This window comes from Martes martes (genome assembly GCF_963455335.1).
Source record: "Martes martes genome assembly, chromosome: 9".
Classification (NCBI taxonomy): domain Eukaryota; kingdom Metazoa; phylum Chordata; class Mammalia; order Carnivora; family Mustelidae; genus Martes; species Martes martes.
In genome coordinates this window covers 107,096,931-107,111,542 of record NC_137896.1, presented here as the reverse complement: position 1 = coordinate 107,111,542, position 14,612 = coordinate 107,096,931, and the positions used below count along the sequence as shown (strand labels likewise).

At 44.0% G+C, this 14,612-nt stretch overlaps 1 protein-coding gene across 2 annotated transcripts in view; it reads right to left on the bottom strand.

Annotated features, from left to right (window-relative positions):
- SLC8A1 (solute carrier family 8 member A1) overlaps window positions 1-14,612 on the bottom strand; it is a gene marked incomplete at its 5' end in the record, with an annotated part of 323,496 nt that overhangs the window by 39,883 nt on the left and 269,001 nt on the right. For both annotated transcript variants that reach the window (XM_080813957.1, XM_080813958.1), the window contains 2 exons: window positions 6,793-6,892; window positions 10,781-10,911. In XM_080813957.1, the coding sequence (XP_080670083.1) occupies window positions 6,793-6,892; window positions 10,781-10,911 (231 nt within the window). The remainder of the gene's footprint in view (window positions 1-6,792; window positions 6,893-10,780; window positions 10,912-14,612) is intronic.

Sequence of the window (14,612 nt, the reverse complement as noted above, 5' to 3'; positions counted from 1 at the left end):
GATACAAATACAGTTTCAAGATCGCGAAAAGAATCTGGAAGTGCTTCTGGGTTCCTCATGATGGGATTAACCTTGCAGTTGACCGATCCTGTCCACTTTCCACAATTCACTTTCCTTCTGGTCCTTCTGCACCTCTGTCCAGTGCTTTCACACTCAGTTCCAAACCCTCAACTTCACCAGGTGTAGCTGAGAGGGAAGGACTCATCAGCGTTGTCCCTTTCTCCTGAATTAATGCGTTTGAAATCTGGCCACTTAGGACCTGAATTATGATCACAGGAGGGACAGCCAGGGTTTTGCTAAAAGCTTACCAGCTGTGGAATCACACTGATGGGGCTTCCTTCTAGCTGGTCACTTGCTAGTTGTGTGACTCTAACTAAACATGTACATGTAAGCACCCTGTGCCTCAGAGTTATCAAGTCAGGAAATAAAATAAAACAAAACAAAACCAAAAAAACTTACCTCAGGGTATAGCTGTTTTAAGGATAAAAATAATATAAATAGAACACTAGCCATGTAGAAGGCAGTCAATAAATGAGAACATTATTGGAGCAGAACGTGAGCCATCATTTCACACACAGGTCTTTGACAGACTTTCTTTAAGGCTGTTGTACTTACTGAACCAGCATGAAAACAGCACCCTTGTTCATGAAATGGAAAAGTCAGCTTATGATTTTTAGATAAAGGATAGTTAGAAATCTGTACAGTCACACAGAAAACAGGGCAAAATGAAAACTCTTACTAACTTCCAGCACCTTCTCCCTCCACTTTCCTTACCCTCCCTTCCTTCCTTCCCTGTCTTCTAGTTATGCTGAGGCTGTGCCAAACCTGACCCAGCAGCACTTTTTCTAACTGCTTAAATGGGATTTTCAAATGACCCAGGGTTACCACATTAAGTGACAAGAGTGTCTCCTCCGTAATGATGTTCAATAATAGAGAAGATGCCGGAAAGATTCCTGCTAAGACCCGGTTGCATGGCAATCCCATGAACCTCATTAGAGTCACCATTTTTATTACTTATTATTTTGGCTCCTGGAGCGGGTCAGTCTTCAGGCTGACAGTATTTTCTAGTGAATTATTGTCTGGGGGCACCATTGAGTTGACAGTTTTTGCTATTAAATAATTCAATTTAATTGATAGCACTTATTTCTCCACATAGCATGCGTGGATGATGAGCTGATGACAACAAGTATCCCCCAGACCGAACTAGCCTCCACACGGGTTTTCTCGACTCAGGAGAGCATACTCTCATCATGCGTGGGGTCAGTCTCTGGCTGTGATCTCCCGTGAAGTACGGTGAGTGTGGACAGGCCAGCCGCCTGTGCCAGTCTAGCCTAGTGTTGAACGTCTGGCCTTCTACTGTGAAGGATTTCACAGGCATTCCTGATTTCCCATTAAGGAGAAGAAAATTAGGCACTTTCGAAGCATCATCTTACTTAGTTTTTTGTTTTTTTTTTTTGAGGCTACACTTTGAAAACTATCCTCCCATCCCTTTCCTTCTAGGCAAATAGATGTGGAGCATATGCCCCTATGGTGCTCAGTACCTAAGGGAAGCAAGCTGGGTGGGTGGGAAGAGTAGGCGTGTCCGTGCCCAAATCAGGCTGTCATCAGGGATCCTGCAGAACGATACTGGCCACTGAGAACTCTCAAATTTCAATCCTAGGTGGGATCTTAGAACCTGCCTTGTCCAACCCTGTCGTTCTGCCGTTGCTAAAATGAAAATTCAGGAAGGTGAAATACTTGGTCAAGGTTCTACAGTTGGTCAAAGACAGAACCAAGACTACAAAAAGGCTTTTACTTTTATTTTTTTATTTTTTTGCCACTTTGAAGTGTTCAATATGAGAATGCCAACAGATACTCTGTCAGATAGGCAAACTCTATGTCAGAAGTAGTAAAAGAATTTCAGAAAAACCTTTAGTACTGGGTCCCTAAAATTATGAGGGAAAAGATAGGGCCGTGTGTTGACTTTCGTTAAAGAATAACACAAATTACTCGGCAGGAGAAGCCTATGGATACAGGAGGCAAACAAAGGCTTCCTTTGTTCTTTAGCGAACTGGCTGGTATTTTCCGTGGGGACCTGTGAAGGAGGCTTACGGAGACTTAATGAATATTAAAGGAAAAAAGCCCTCATATTTTAAGCTGTGGCTCAATGGTCCAAATGACTAAAGATAACCTGCTATATAAGATGACGTGTGGGTCTCTGTACGTGTGTTGTGTGGGTCCATGTGTGCACACACATGTCTGGGTATGTGTATCGCTATGTCCATGTGTGTTTGCATGCACACATGCATGTCTGTGTGTATCAGAGTACGTGGGCATATGTGTGTTCTACGTGTGTGTCCGTGTGTGTATGCAGCCCCCAGCTACGGCAGGTGAGCACGCTTCACACTGGAGAGAATCCTGGGCTGACCTGTGCTGCCCTTTACCAGCTTTGCCTTTTGAGCAAGTTATGTTGTTTTTCTGAATCTCTGTTTTTTACCTATAAAATGTGTGTGTGACTCTCACTATAAAAAAAGGGAAAAGCAGTGTGTTTAGTCACTTAGTCATTTTAGTAATTAAGCTGAATTGACTCTATTCACACAAAATTTGGTTATCTTTTATTGTAGATTCTTCAATAAGATTGGCCTCCCAAAGAGCCATTTGTGGTATCTAAATGTACAGACAGCCCTCATGAAAATAGGAATTGCCTTGATTGATACTTACGGCAACTCCATGGGTGAGGAGAAGCTATCTCTGCTTTGCATTTGAGGGAACAGAGATTGAGAGGGGAGGTAATCCGTCCTGAGTCACCCAGAGAGTTTCTGGAGGTCTGGGACACAAACACACAACTGACTCCAGAGCCAGGCTTGCAACCATTGTTCTTCACCTCGCCACAGCCCAAGACTGTTGTGAGGAACAATACTATGGTGGTTATGGTACTGGCAACATTGGCATCTGGTTCTCTTTACTCAGCTAATGTTTGCCCTGTTTCCTTGACATATCCATTTCTCTTCTACATCCCAACTGGTAAACAATTTCTTAAGGTCATCCCTCCATTCTGCCTGGGTGGAGACACTAGGAAGAAGAAGAACTTGTGGGGTGGTTGGGGAGAGGGTGCCTGGGTGGCTCAGTTGGTTGATCATCTGACCCTTGGTTTTGGCTCAGGTCATGATCTCGGGGTCGTGAGATGAAGCCCTGCATCGGGCTCTGTGCTCAGGGTGGAGTCTGCTTGAGAGTCTCTCTCCCTCTGCCCACCCCCCCCCCCGCCCCACTCCTGCATGTGCACGTGCGTGCTCTCTCTCCCTTCTAAAATAAATATATATATTTTTTTTTTAAAGGAGGACTTGGGGACAATTCAAACTGGACACGCACTGAATGCTAGCCTCACTTCTCACAGAATCTGCTGACACGTCTGAGAAGCACCTGATGGTACTGGACAGGCCTTGCAAGCGTCTGACAGCCGCCTAACCAGCTGCTGGCCCCCGCTCCTGGCACTCCACCCCGGAGGCCACAGAAGAAGAACCTCCAGAAAAGGACCATTGAATCCCCACCTAATCTCTCAAGTCTCATGAATCCTTGAACTCTTCAAATGTTAGATTCTACAAACTTGGTTCCTAGAAACAGACCGGTCATCAGAGGCCCAGATACTGAGCTATGAAGTTCAGGAAAAGCAGGGGAACAAAAAGGCTGCCGGGGGGGTTAACTTGAAACTAACTTAAATATAATCAGTGAGACACAGGAGCAAAATCCTATTTCCAAAATTATTATTTTTGTTTAGCAAGATATATAGACTCAATTTTGCACAGAAAATTGCATAGGAAAAAACCTCTCAGTAGGGCTGTTTAAAAGCAATTTAATATTTTTAATAAGGCAAACGGCTCTGATTCTCAACTCTTTAACCATGAAATCTTAAAATCCAATGAAAGTCTGTTTTCAATAAATGCTGCTTTACAAATTTTATTGTCCATTTAACAACTAAAGAATATTAACATTCTTTAGACACTTAAATTTAATCATAATGACAAATATTGAGCTCTCTAACTGCCCTTCACGTAATTTAGTGCCCATAAAATATGGGTTTGCTTTTCTAATATTTTGTCTCAAAATTGTAAATAAGGTCAATTTACCCAGCAGCCTGCAAATTTTTGAGCAATTTTGTGTCATTCCCAAGCAATCATTTAGAAACTTGAAACACAACATACCACATGATAAATAAGAACACTTGAGAGGTTTTACATTTCCTTCCTTAAAACATTACTTCAGAGGATTTGGGCAGGAACTTATCCCATCCAGAGAGGTCTGAAACAGGGGTACCAGAGAGGTGGACAAGACCGGCGTCCCTCAAGGAGACAGAGGTGGGGACCAATTTCCCTCAGTTTGAATCCTCTCTCTCTATTAAGGGAATAGACAGCCCATTGGACTGGTCTTTGGTAGACTGGGGCTATGAGCACTGTTCCAAAGCCAATACTGCCTCACAGATGCTCAGATTCTAGAAGATAAGGATAATCATAACACCTCTCACCCACTATTTGGGGAGGATTTAATTCAACATTATATATGAAAGTGTCATCAAACCCGAATCTGCCCCTTTCAAGTAAGGGGGTATTAGCATCTTTTTCATTGTTTCACTCGACACCTATTCTGACCAAGATCACAACGTTGGTCTTGTGTCTGGCAGAATCTCTCTCCCTGTTGCTGCTGCCAAGGAGTGGCCATAAAATATTTGCTCTGGTCCCTGGGAGTTACAAGAATGTGTGAATAAAGCCACACAAACCCACTCCACTGCTAGAAAACAAACCGCATCGTAAATGTGTCTGTTGATGGTGTCTTCTCGGCCACAGCCCAGTGCAGCTGCTGCACACCCTCCTTGTCTCCTGCTGTTCTCCACGACAAAGCTCCCCATCATACATCCACTTTTTTCCTTTATCTGCCTTATTTGGATCTCCTTCAGCAGAACACACGCTCCACTTGGGTAGGGTGGCCTGTCTGTTCCGCGCACTGTCGTATCTCTTCCGCCAAGAACAACGACTGACATATAGAAACGTGAATTAATGATCTCCAGCTTGTGACCATTATATAAGCGCTCATACATCTGCAGCCCAAGGAGACCTGGGAACCACTGGGAATGGTTCATTAAAGTTTATGTTGCTTTTAATGTTTTTAATGTTCCGATTCTGGTATATCAAAGCTCATAAAACAATTTTATTATTTTTAATGTTTTCAACTGGCCTCCTCAGCAGTTTCTTATTCCAGCCAGGTTTGTCCTTTTAGTTTTTGTCTCTGTGAAGATGGAGTATAGCTCCCGCCTCAGATACTAATGTTTGATTTCTAGAAAAACACAAGCCATAATGAGGGAGTGCTATAGATCATTTGTGACTCCCCCCACCCCACATGACCCCCAAATTCATATGTTGAAACCTAGTCTCCAATATGATGGTATTAGGAGGTAGGGCCCTTGGGAAGTGATTAGGCCATGAGGACAAAGCCCTATGGATGCGATCGGTATCCTTATAAAAAAGACCTTAGAGCTCTCTTGCTCACTCCTCCATGCAAGGATGCAGTAAGAAGACAGCTGTCAATGAACCAGGAAGTGGGCTCTTGCCAGACCCCAAATCTGTCAGTGTCTTGACCTTGGATTTTCCCAGCCTCTCGAGCTGTGATCACTGCCCACTCACTGGTATTTGGCAATGGCAGCCCAGAGGGATGGAGATAGGGGGTTCCCCCCCCCCAAGTAGAATTTGCATGTAAATTCCAAATCTTTTCTCCAAGCAGTTTCCCACCATTTAATGTTCATAAATTTCCCTGTACACTCAATCTCAAGAAACCAAAGTGTGATTATAGACAACACTGATAGTAAAGAGGCATGAAAATCTCACCACCCTCTGCTCCCACAGCACTTCAGAGATCCGTCACATTGTCCTGTGGCAGACTGGAAAGGGGGGGGGGTTGTGTTTGGAGTCATGGACCATCCACCAGGGATGCTGGCTCCATACTTTACGGTGGGACTGCCTATTTAAAAAATTCTAGTTCTGTTCATTAGTGGCAACAGTAGACGATGAACCGGTGGGGAATGTTAGAAAGAACCAGGAGAGATGAAGGAGAAGAACTAGGGCGCAGGGGGAGTCCATAACCGTGTTGCTTCCATATATCTTGGAGAGGGACTTTCCTCTATCTTTAAAAAATCACCCAGACAGTGGACAAGGCTTGACAATCCAGCAAAAAGACGCTTCTTTCTATATTTAATTCCCTCGGGTCTCTGACTCCTTGAGTTGGAAAACAACTTCATTTTTGTAGGATTTTCCTATATAAGACTCTGCACTTTGCTTGTAAAAGAAGAAACAGAAGGTGATTCTACCGTGCAAATGCTTATTTGTCAGATGTTGTTGAAGAGAGTGTAAAATGATGGGAGTGGCGAAGGGTCTTCAGGTCCCCTTATCCCACCTGGGAGCTTCCTGCCTCCTCTGTGACCTTCCCTTGGCCACTTCTTCTGCCCTCAGGGAATTTTCCAGACAAAGCCCCGTGATTGGCTATCTGTGAAGTAGAGGCACAAAAGCCTTTAAATTTATCTCGTCTATTTCCAGAAAGAAAGACACAATGCGGATGGAGAAGAATGCCACGTTTGAAGACATTTGCTTCATCTAGAAAGTCTAAATCAGTCTCCGAAATGTGCAGGTATGCTACAAATACATTTATTTCTCTTTTCATTTTACCCTGGAAGTTCTCCGGTGCTTTGACACAGACCAAGTGGTCACAGTAGGAAAAGCAAGCACAAGGCTGGGCCCTTGTAATTTATAGCATGCAGAAAAAGGCACTCACCAGCACTGACAGTGATGGCTTCAATAAACTGCTCTCTCCAGCTGTTTGTCCCAACCACAAGGGCTAAGTTTGTCTTCTTAATAAGTTTGTCCACGGTACTCTAGAAAGGTTGGAAAGAATAAGATAATAACTGCCGAGTTGGTTAAGGCCATGGGAAATCTAAGGCCTTGTTGATTCTGAAACCCCAGAGCTACACGTAGGATGGCGGATGTTAGGCTCAGGACTGACAGTATTGACATCAAACACTGTCGTGATTATGCAAACAAGCAGAGTCCTTGCTTGGAGCCCTTCTGAAATAGAAATCTCTCCATAGCAGATACGAGCCTCCTTCACTGCCTAATGGCCAGGGAAGAATGGCTTCAGTGTTTAGAACAGCAGATGCTGCAAAACCCCATGCCCTTCCCCTTGAATGCTTCCTGGACTTGCTTTTCTGCTGGCTTCATCGGTAGGATGCTGCCTGCAAAGGAATTACTCTATGACCCGCCCAGCATTGCATATCTCTGAATCGCTGCAACTGGCGGAGAGATTATGGAACTAAAAACTGTTATTATTGTACTTTTGTTTGTCAATGAACTGCAGCCAGACAGCAGAGCCCCAAGACTGCTGCTGCATGATCATCAATAAAGAGATTTTTCTTTGGCTACTGATTGTTGTCAGCCTGGCAGCTGTTAGAGAATTCACTCTAGCTCTGCTTCTGTTGCAGGCAAGAAAAGACGAGACAGGAACAGGTGAATTCATAGGGTTTCGGGCCCATAGCCACTGGCGTCGCACTGAATTTCCCCATGCTTTACTTTTCTCTTTAGACTATTTTCTCTTTAGATTTTTTTTTTTTTTTTTTTTTTAGCACTTGGTTTTATACAATTAGCACTCTCTAGCTTTCTAAATGTCAGTTAAGGTAACAACAGGAACAGCCAAACGGTCACAGGAAAACTAAGCAAGCAGGTGCACCCAAAGCGCTACCACAAACCATAGCGACTAGAGGGAAAAGGGTCACTTCCGGGGCATGAGGCCACTCTTCCCAGAGAAACTACCACATGGACTAGTCTACCACACATCCACACTTACTGTCAGAGCATCCTCGATTTCCCACTAATTGCAAAGAGGCAGAAAACACATATTATTTGTCTGAGGTCAAACTCTGTACATGCCTAAATGCAATGGACCTGAACGGTCTATGGTTTGGGAAGAGAGCAAGTTATCCGCTCACTGGGAGTCAGGAAAACGAGACCCAAACAGCCTCTATGGGAGGCCAAAGCTCAATCAGAATGGCACCTGGGTTCGTTCAACAAGGGTCTTCTGAACGCGGAGATGATAATAAGCACCGAAGGGCCCATCTCCAACTGGCCCATTCTGTATTTTCAACATCCTTCTTTGCTCTGCTCCTTCCTCAGGGTGGCGACCTTCCACCCCGAGCCCCTGTCTCAAACTGCAAGTGTCCCTGATAATAGCTCTAGTGTCACTGCTCTTGGCCACGGTAACTTGAAGCACATGACAAGCATGTCTTTTTTCTCTGGACTCAGGCCCATTTCGTCAAGCACTCTGAGTATCCTGACCAATGTCAGTTCAAAGTTCTGTGTAGAATGTAACAAGAAATGACCTTGATCTTTCCTAAATGTCATGGAAACATGGACCAGGTCTCCCCAAAGGAACCCTCTCCGTTCTGATGCCAAGGCAGAGAATTCCATCACCTGGCAGATAAACAATGAAAGAGATAAGCTGTTCTAATAGTTCAACACACAGGCTTGCCTCAAGAAATCACTCTAAAGAACGAAGTTTTAAAATAAATGAAAGTTAAAGTTTATGTGGATGAAAAACCCAGGGTAGATTATAAACTTTAGTTCATGTTGACCCTGGAGGACTATGGGATAGTGGGGGCTGAAGAAGATGAATTTGAAGTTCAGATCCCTGAACTTGGACATGTCCATCTATATTCACCTGGAAGTTTCCTATATGCCAATAATCAACTCTCACTGCCCTAGAGCTGGAAACGATCATTGTAACCTCACCCTCAGCAGTGGGTATTAGGAAAGTCAAGCCCTTAGTCACAACCTAGTAAAGAACCCAGTGGGCAAAGGCAGAGTGGGATATTGTGAGGAATCACTCAGATTTGGGTCTTCAAGCAGTTCTGAGAGTCTTGAAAAAGGTCTTTTAAAACAGCTTTGGTCTAGGAAAAAAAAAATGTCTTAAAAGAATGATATAATATCAAAATTGATATTTGAGGGCACCTCAGGGACATGCTCCCAACTTCCCTTTTGTGTTAACAGTAACTACTGATGAACCTCCAGGAGGTGAGACGAAACAGTCTATGGAAGCTATTCTGGGATGATAAGAACCCTGAACAAGTGAACTTATATAAAGAGATGGGGGGAATTTCAAATGTTCAGGTCACTGGAGTTGTTACTAGAGAGAACTTTGGACCCAAGAAAACTTTGCTGCCTGGGAGACTGTGCCCTGCCATGCCCAACTCAATGCTTCCTCCAGAAAGTTTCTGTGATGGCTCCTCTTAGTCATGGGTGCAAGGAAGGAGAAGGTTGAGGGTTGTTCCATAAGGGAGAGAACACACAATTATTTACCACGAGAGCCCTGGGAGGTGGGGTGGGGGTGGGGGCAAGCTTGCACCAGGCCTCTGGTTCCAGGTGAAAAAGGTTCATGAGGAAGAGTGAGGTTGGATATGTCTGGACAGGCTGGTCCATAGAAACAGACAGTCTGCGTCACCTGTACCCTGGGATCACAGGAAACCTGTGTGTGTCTGTATGTGTGCCAGTCTTAGGTGTGCAGTGAGGCAGGTTCTAGATCGAAGAACAACTGAGCTCTGATAGCTGGGGTCTGCCTAGAAAACACTGGTCCAGTCTTTACCCCTACTCCTTCTTTCCATGGGAATGAGTGAAAGAAACAGTGATTTTTCAGCAGCCCGAAGGGGGAAGTTTCATTGCATTTTTATCTTTTAAAAAAATTCCACTGTAATGGCAAAAGATGTTTTTCTTTCTACCTATCTCCTATCAGGCACCTCACTTTGTGGACCAGTTTTAAAAAACAATGAATGGATCCAGCTAAAGGAAGAGGCCACTGTTCTGAAACATCTCAGATAAAATACCGAGGCTTCCAAGTCCCTGGCCCGCTTCTCTCTTTTGGGATCCTCATTCTGGTTTTGCAAAAAGAAGCAGAGCCTCTTTTTGAAAAATAAGTGGGGAAAATACATCTGCCATCTGGGTTTGTGGTTCTGAAAAACCAGAGAATGATGTTCCTTTTCATGTCCCACTACAAAATCAAGTGTGGCTCTCCTGGGGTCAGATGTCAGGGCTGTGTGGGTGAGGTGGGATGGAAGGTGGGACAGGGAGCACAGGGAGCAGCTAAGATGGGTGGGAAGTTAACTTCAAAATGCTAAGCTCACCCTAAGGCCCAACTGCTTGACGTCTGAAAAACGACTTTCATCATCCAGAGAACCAGGAGTCCAATTTTATCAGCTCAATTGTAAACTCTCTGGTTATAGGCACTGTATAGCTTCGGTAGGTTGACTGCGCTAATAGGTCCTAGGATCTGAAGAGGAGGACTAACTATAAATGAGAATTTGTCCCAGTGGGCTGGGTGTGTTATAGGGAGAGCTTACCATCCCCTCTCCAGAACAAAATCCTCCTAATTGTCAGCAGTGTGAATGCTCTGCTTCTGATGAATTTATTTGCTTCTTTAAATAGAGCCTGGTCCTTCCACACAGAACAATCTCTTGGAATTCCCGTTTGCTTCCTCCTTGCTATCCCCGCAGACAACATCCTCCCTTTGGGGAACCCCTGACTCTGTGCAGGGACAGATGCCACCCCCTGATACAGTTTGGTTTGCAGGACCTCTTGGTTCCCTACCAACTTTCCAATTCCAGTTCTTCTCTGAAAAGCTTCTTGGTTAATAAGCCGATTCTGGAACTTGCTAACATTATGAATAGTCTTGGTTCCAAGATGGGCCTGGCCTCCCCTGTGGGCAGTGTTGGCAAGCATACCTTGAATTCATAGGACTCTTCAATGATCACTTCCAGCTTGGTGTGTTCCCCCAGAATGGGACGCCCCATTTCTGCAATGCGCCTCTCCTCTTCCTCTTTGCTGGTCAGCGGTTGCTTGTCATCACATTCCTCTGTGAAAGGGAAGAGCATGAAAGTTAGCAGTGTGCTCAATCCTCTTTGGAAATCCCTGGATTCTGCTACAAGAAAACCAAGAAGGAAGGAAGCCCTGATGGCCCACTAAAAGTCCCTTGGGCGAGATCATCAGTCGAGGGGAGAATTGGATTGAGGGTCGGGGCAGGGCACGCAGCATGTCACTGCCGTGCTTGTTGACAGCAAGTAGAGAGGGTGATCCACAACCCCAGCACAAGCCAAAGTGCAGATTAGGAAAATCACACATAGATGCGTGTCACTGAGAAAGTCTCTGCCTATACATCATCTATGTTGAGGATGTCATCTAGCCATCCCCTGTGATGCTAGTTCATCTGGTTGTTTAGACACATTCCTTTAGCAGGTCACCCAAGGAGCCACCATGAAAAGTGACACAAGGAATGGAGGACTCTGGCCTTCTCCTCTCCACTTTCTAGAGGCAACAGAAAATCCCCCAGGGCCAATGAGTTGAGTTGGTGGAAGGGAAATTCTGATGATAGCCAGAGCCTCTGTTGCAACTTAAGAAGCAAAATGTCCATTCCATTTCACTTAGATGTCTGTGCTCTAGTGCTTCCTCTCTCTGATGGAAAGTTCAAATTTGCTAGGAAGACCTTGACCACGTTCATCTTCAAGTAAACAGGGAGGGCAGAGGTGAGGCCTTTAGGAGTTAATACTACTCACCATGTGAGCATGATTATTTCCAGAACCACCATGTAGCTGACACTGCAGGAAAGGCCAGTGAGTGTTAAGAAAATGTTAATGGACTTGAGAGTCCATTAATGAGGGGAAGCTCACAGTTGGCTCCTCTCTGTGTGAAGGTCATTAGGATAAATCCCAGACTGAAAAGGCCATACACATGTGAAGGGTAAATGTTGTTCCTATAATCACTCTACCTCCTTATCCTTCAGGCCCAGGATGCTGGAACAAGACATACTACTTCCCCTTAGAGTCAAGTCAAATGTACTTCAGCTCCAAGGAAGTATGGGTGGTATGGAAAGACCTCAGCCCTGATGTCTTTGCTTCTAGAACTTTCCAGGCAAACTGCCTGCAGTAGGACTCTGTTGACTGACAAAAACATGAGAAAGAAAGAGACTTCTAGCCCACTCTTCTTGCATTTTGCATTTAGGTATCAGCTCTGTAGGAGTCCACACCTCCCATCCCCTCCAAAGACATGGTTTCCCACTGCTAAGGACCCTACGGTGGTGGTTCCATTTGAGGCTCTAGCAAATTTTGTACAGAACTGGTTCCTAGGCTAGTTGTTCATGGTTGGGACCCAGAGCAGATGGGCTAGGAATACTGCTAGCATTTTGTATAACAAGTGTCAAAACCAACTCAAGGCAGAAGCAGAATGTAGCATATTAATTAATTTGTTAGTATGTACTCAATAGTTTCTTCCTAAAGGAATATTTTAGAATCTGCTTTTCTATCCCCAGTTTTTACAGGGCCCCAAAGAAATTAGATGAAGACTAAAAATAAGTCATTTCAGACTGGCCAGAAACTGCTAAAAGTTAGCAGATGCAAAGGAGAGGTGCCAGGAAATTAATTTTAACTGTACAAGTAGTAATGTGTTTTATAGTAGGCTCGGGAAGTTATGACCCGAGAGAGGGCAAAGGGTTCCAACTGGTGTCCACAGGATTTGTCCTTGAAATTATGTGTGTGTAGCCATGGAAGTGGGAGGCTGAGGAATGTGATGTCTAAGCCACCCAGTGCTCAAATCAATCACACTGTGATTCTCACGGCTTTCTGATCCTTGAACCCAGGTTAAGGTTATTGGTAGTTTCTTAGCAGCAGGTCACATTTAAGTGTCTTTGTTCAAAACCTTGGCTGAACATGGATGTCTTAGAGACTTACATCAAATGAATTTTTTTTTCTCCCCAGAACAACTGGGTTTATTATTTGAATTGCAAAACCCCTGGGAGAGAATATTTATTATGGCTTCCTTTTCTGTAATTTACTTACAAATGGCAAGTTGCTTTAAATGGGGCTCAAGGCAATTTGAGTAGAAAACTGGGGATATTACAAAAGAAAGGTGACGCGGTAGCATTGTTTAATGCCCCATTTCACAAAATGAAATTATTTGGAACATGGTGTTAGATAAATGGACGTGGTAGTAAATGAAATCAAATCACAGTGATTAAAAAGGTTATTCCTGTTTTAACCACCTCTCAATCCTTCTGATCAGGAAGAAATGCTTAGTTTGGTGCCATCGTGTCTGTAACTAGTTCCTGACATATGCTCTATGCCTATAGAGATCCTTTATTCATTGTTCACATGGGAAGTGAGGCATAGAGATGGGACAACTTGTAGTGCAGCAAGGTGAGGGTTGAGGGAACAGGGCGGGGAAGCAGCTTGCTCTGCCTTCGGGAGTCAGGGAAGGCTTCAGGAAAGAAAAAGTACTTGAAACTGGCATTGAAGCCTCCAGAGAAGCTTGCCAGGGAAAGGTGGTGCTAAGGTTGGGGAGGAGGTAGTATAGTAAGAGGGGGCATTCCACGTGGACAGAAGTCAAAGCACAAAGGCATAATGTCATGGAGGTGTCAGGGCTGTTTTCACTTAGTAAATGTCATGAGCATTTAAGAGAGAATTACAGGTAATGGAGAGGAGACAACTGGATAAATCCTATTGTTGCTCTACGACAATCCTGATAAATTAGGATCTACAGTATAGATTTTTGATCCTGGCAAAGAACAGAGCTGGGGCTGTGTTTTAAAAAAGTGTCCTTTCTTTAGATATCTTTTATTAATTGGGGAAGTAGTTTAACACCATTTTTCCCCTTTGGATCATCTATTATGTTTGTTTCTTTTTCACTTTGTTTTATTTTGATTCTTGTTTTTGTTTTGTTTCCTTTTCACTTTGAATGCTGGATCAAGTGCTGTCCATTTCATTCTGGCCGAGTCAGTTTCACCTCCTTAGTTATGTCCAGTGACCACATGTTGTGGTTTTCATTTTGCTTCTCAGACAGAAAATTCATTCTCTCTCTCTGTCTCTCCATACAGATACATGTATGTTTTTTTGAATTCACCATATTTAACTGAGAAGCTGATAATCAATCACAGAACATCAGGGTCTCCACTAACCAGCACAACCTAAAGACCAATGGATAATTCATACCCACTGTTAAAATCTGTATTGACAGGACATAAAACCAGCCCGTGATAAAACCACCAGTAGAGGACCTCCCTTCTTTTCAGTAGCTGATTTTGCAAATGACAAATCACAGAAGCAAACAGACACCTGGGTTGTCTGAAAAAGTGGCCTCTTATGCTTTCTGACTCTGCTACTTTTTGAAGCAGCAGCCCGGTGAGAGGTGAAGGGCTCAAAGGGAGAATCCCTATTAGAAAACAGAACAACCCACATGCAGATCTGCACCTGAGGAGCTACTGTTGCTGTTCTCTCACGTCCTGGCAATCTTTAATCTTAACCAACAATGTCAGATTTGGAAAGGGGTACAAGGCCAGCAGTGGGATAATCGTTCAAGGTTATTTTAATCCTTCCCTCAGATCTGCACTAACAAGTCTGAGAGTAGAGACCTCTTAGCAGTTTTCAGCTCCTGACTGGCCTCTCTGGTTAGAGCCTAAGGAGACTGGTTTATTTATTTCCAATAGGAATATTCTGGAACAAGTCTACAGTCAGGTCTGGGTATCATAATTATCAAGTAGGGAAGTGGGACATGAGGATGAGGAGTGGA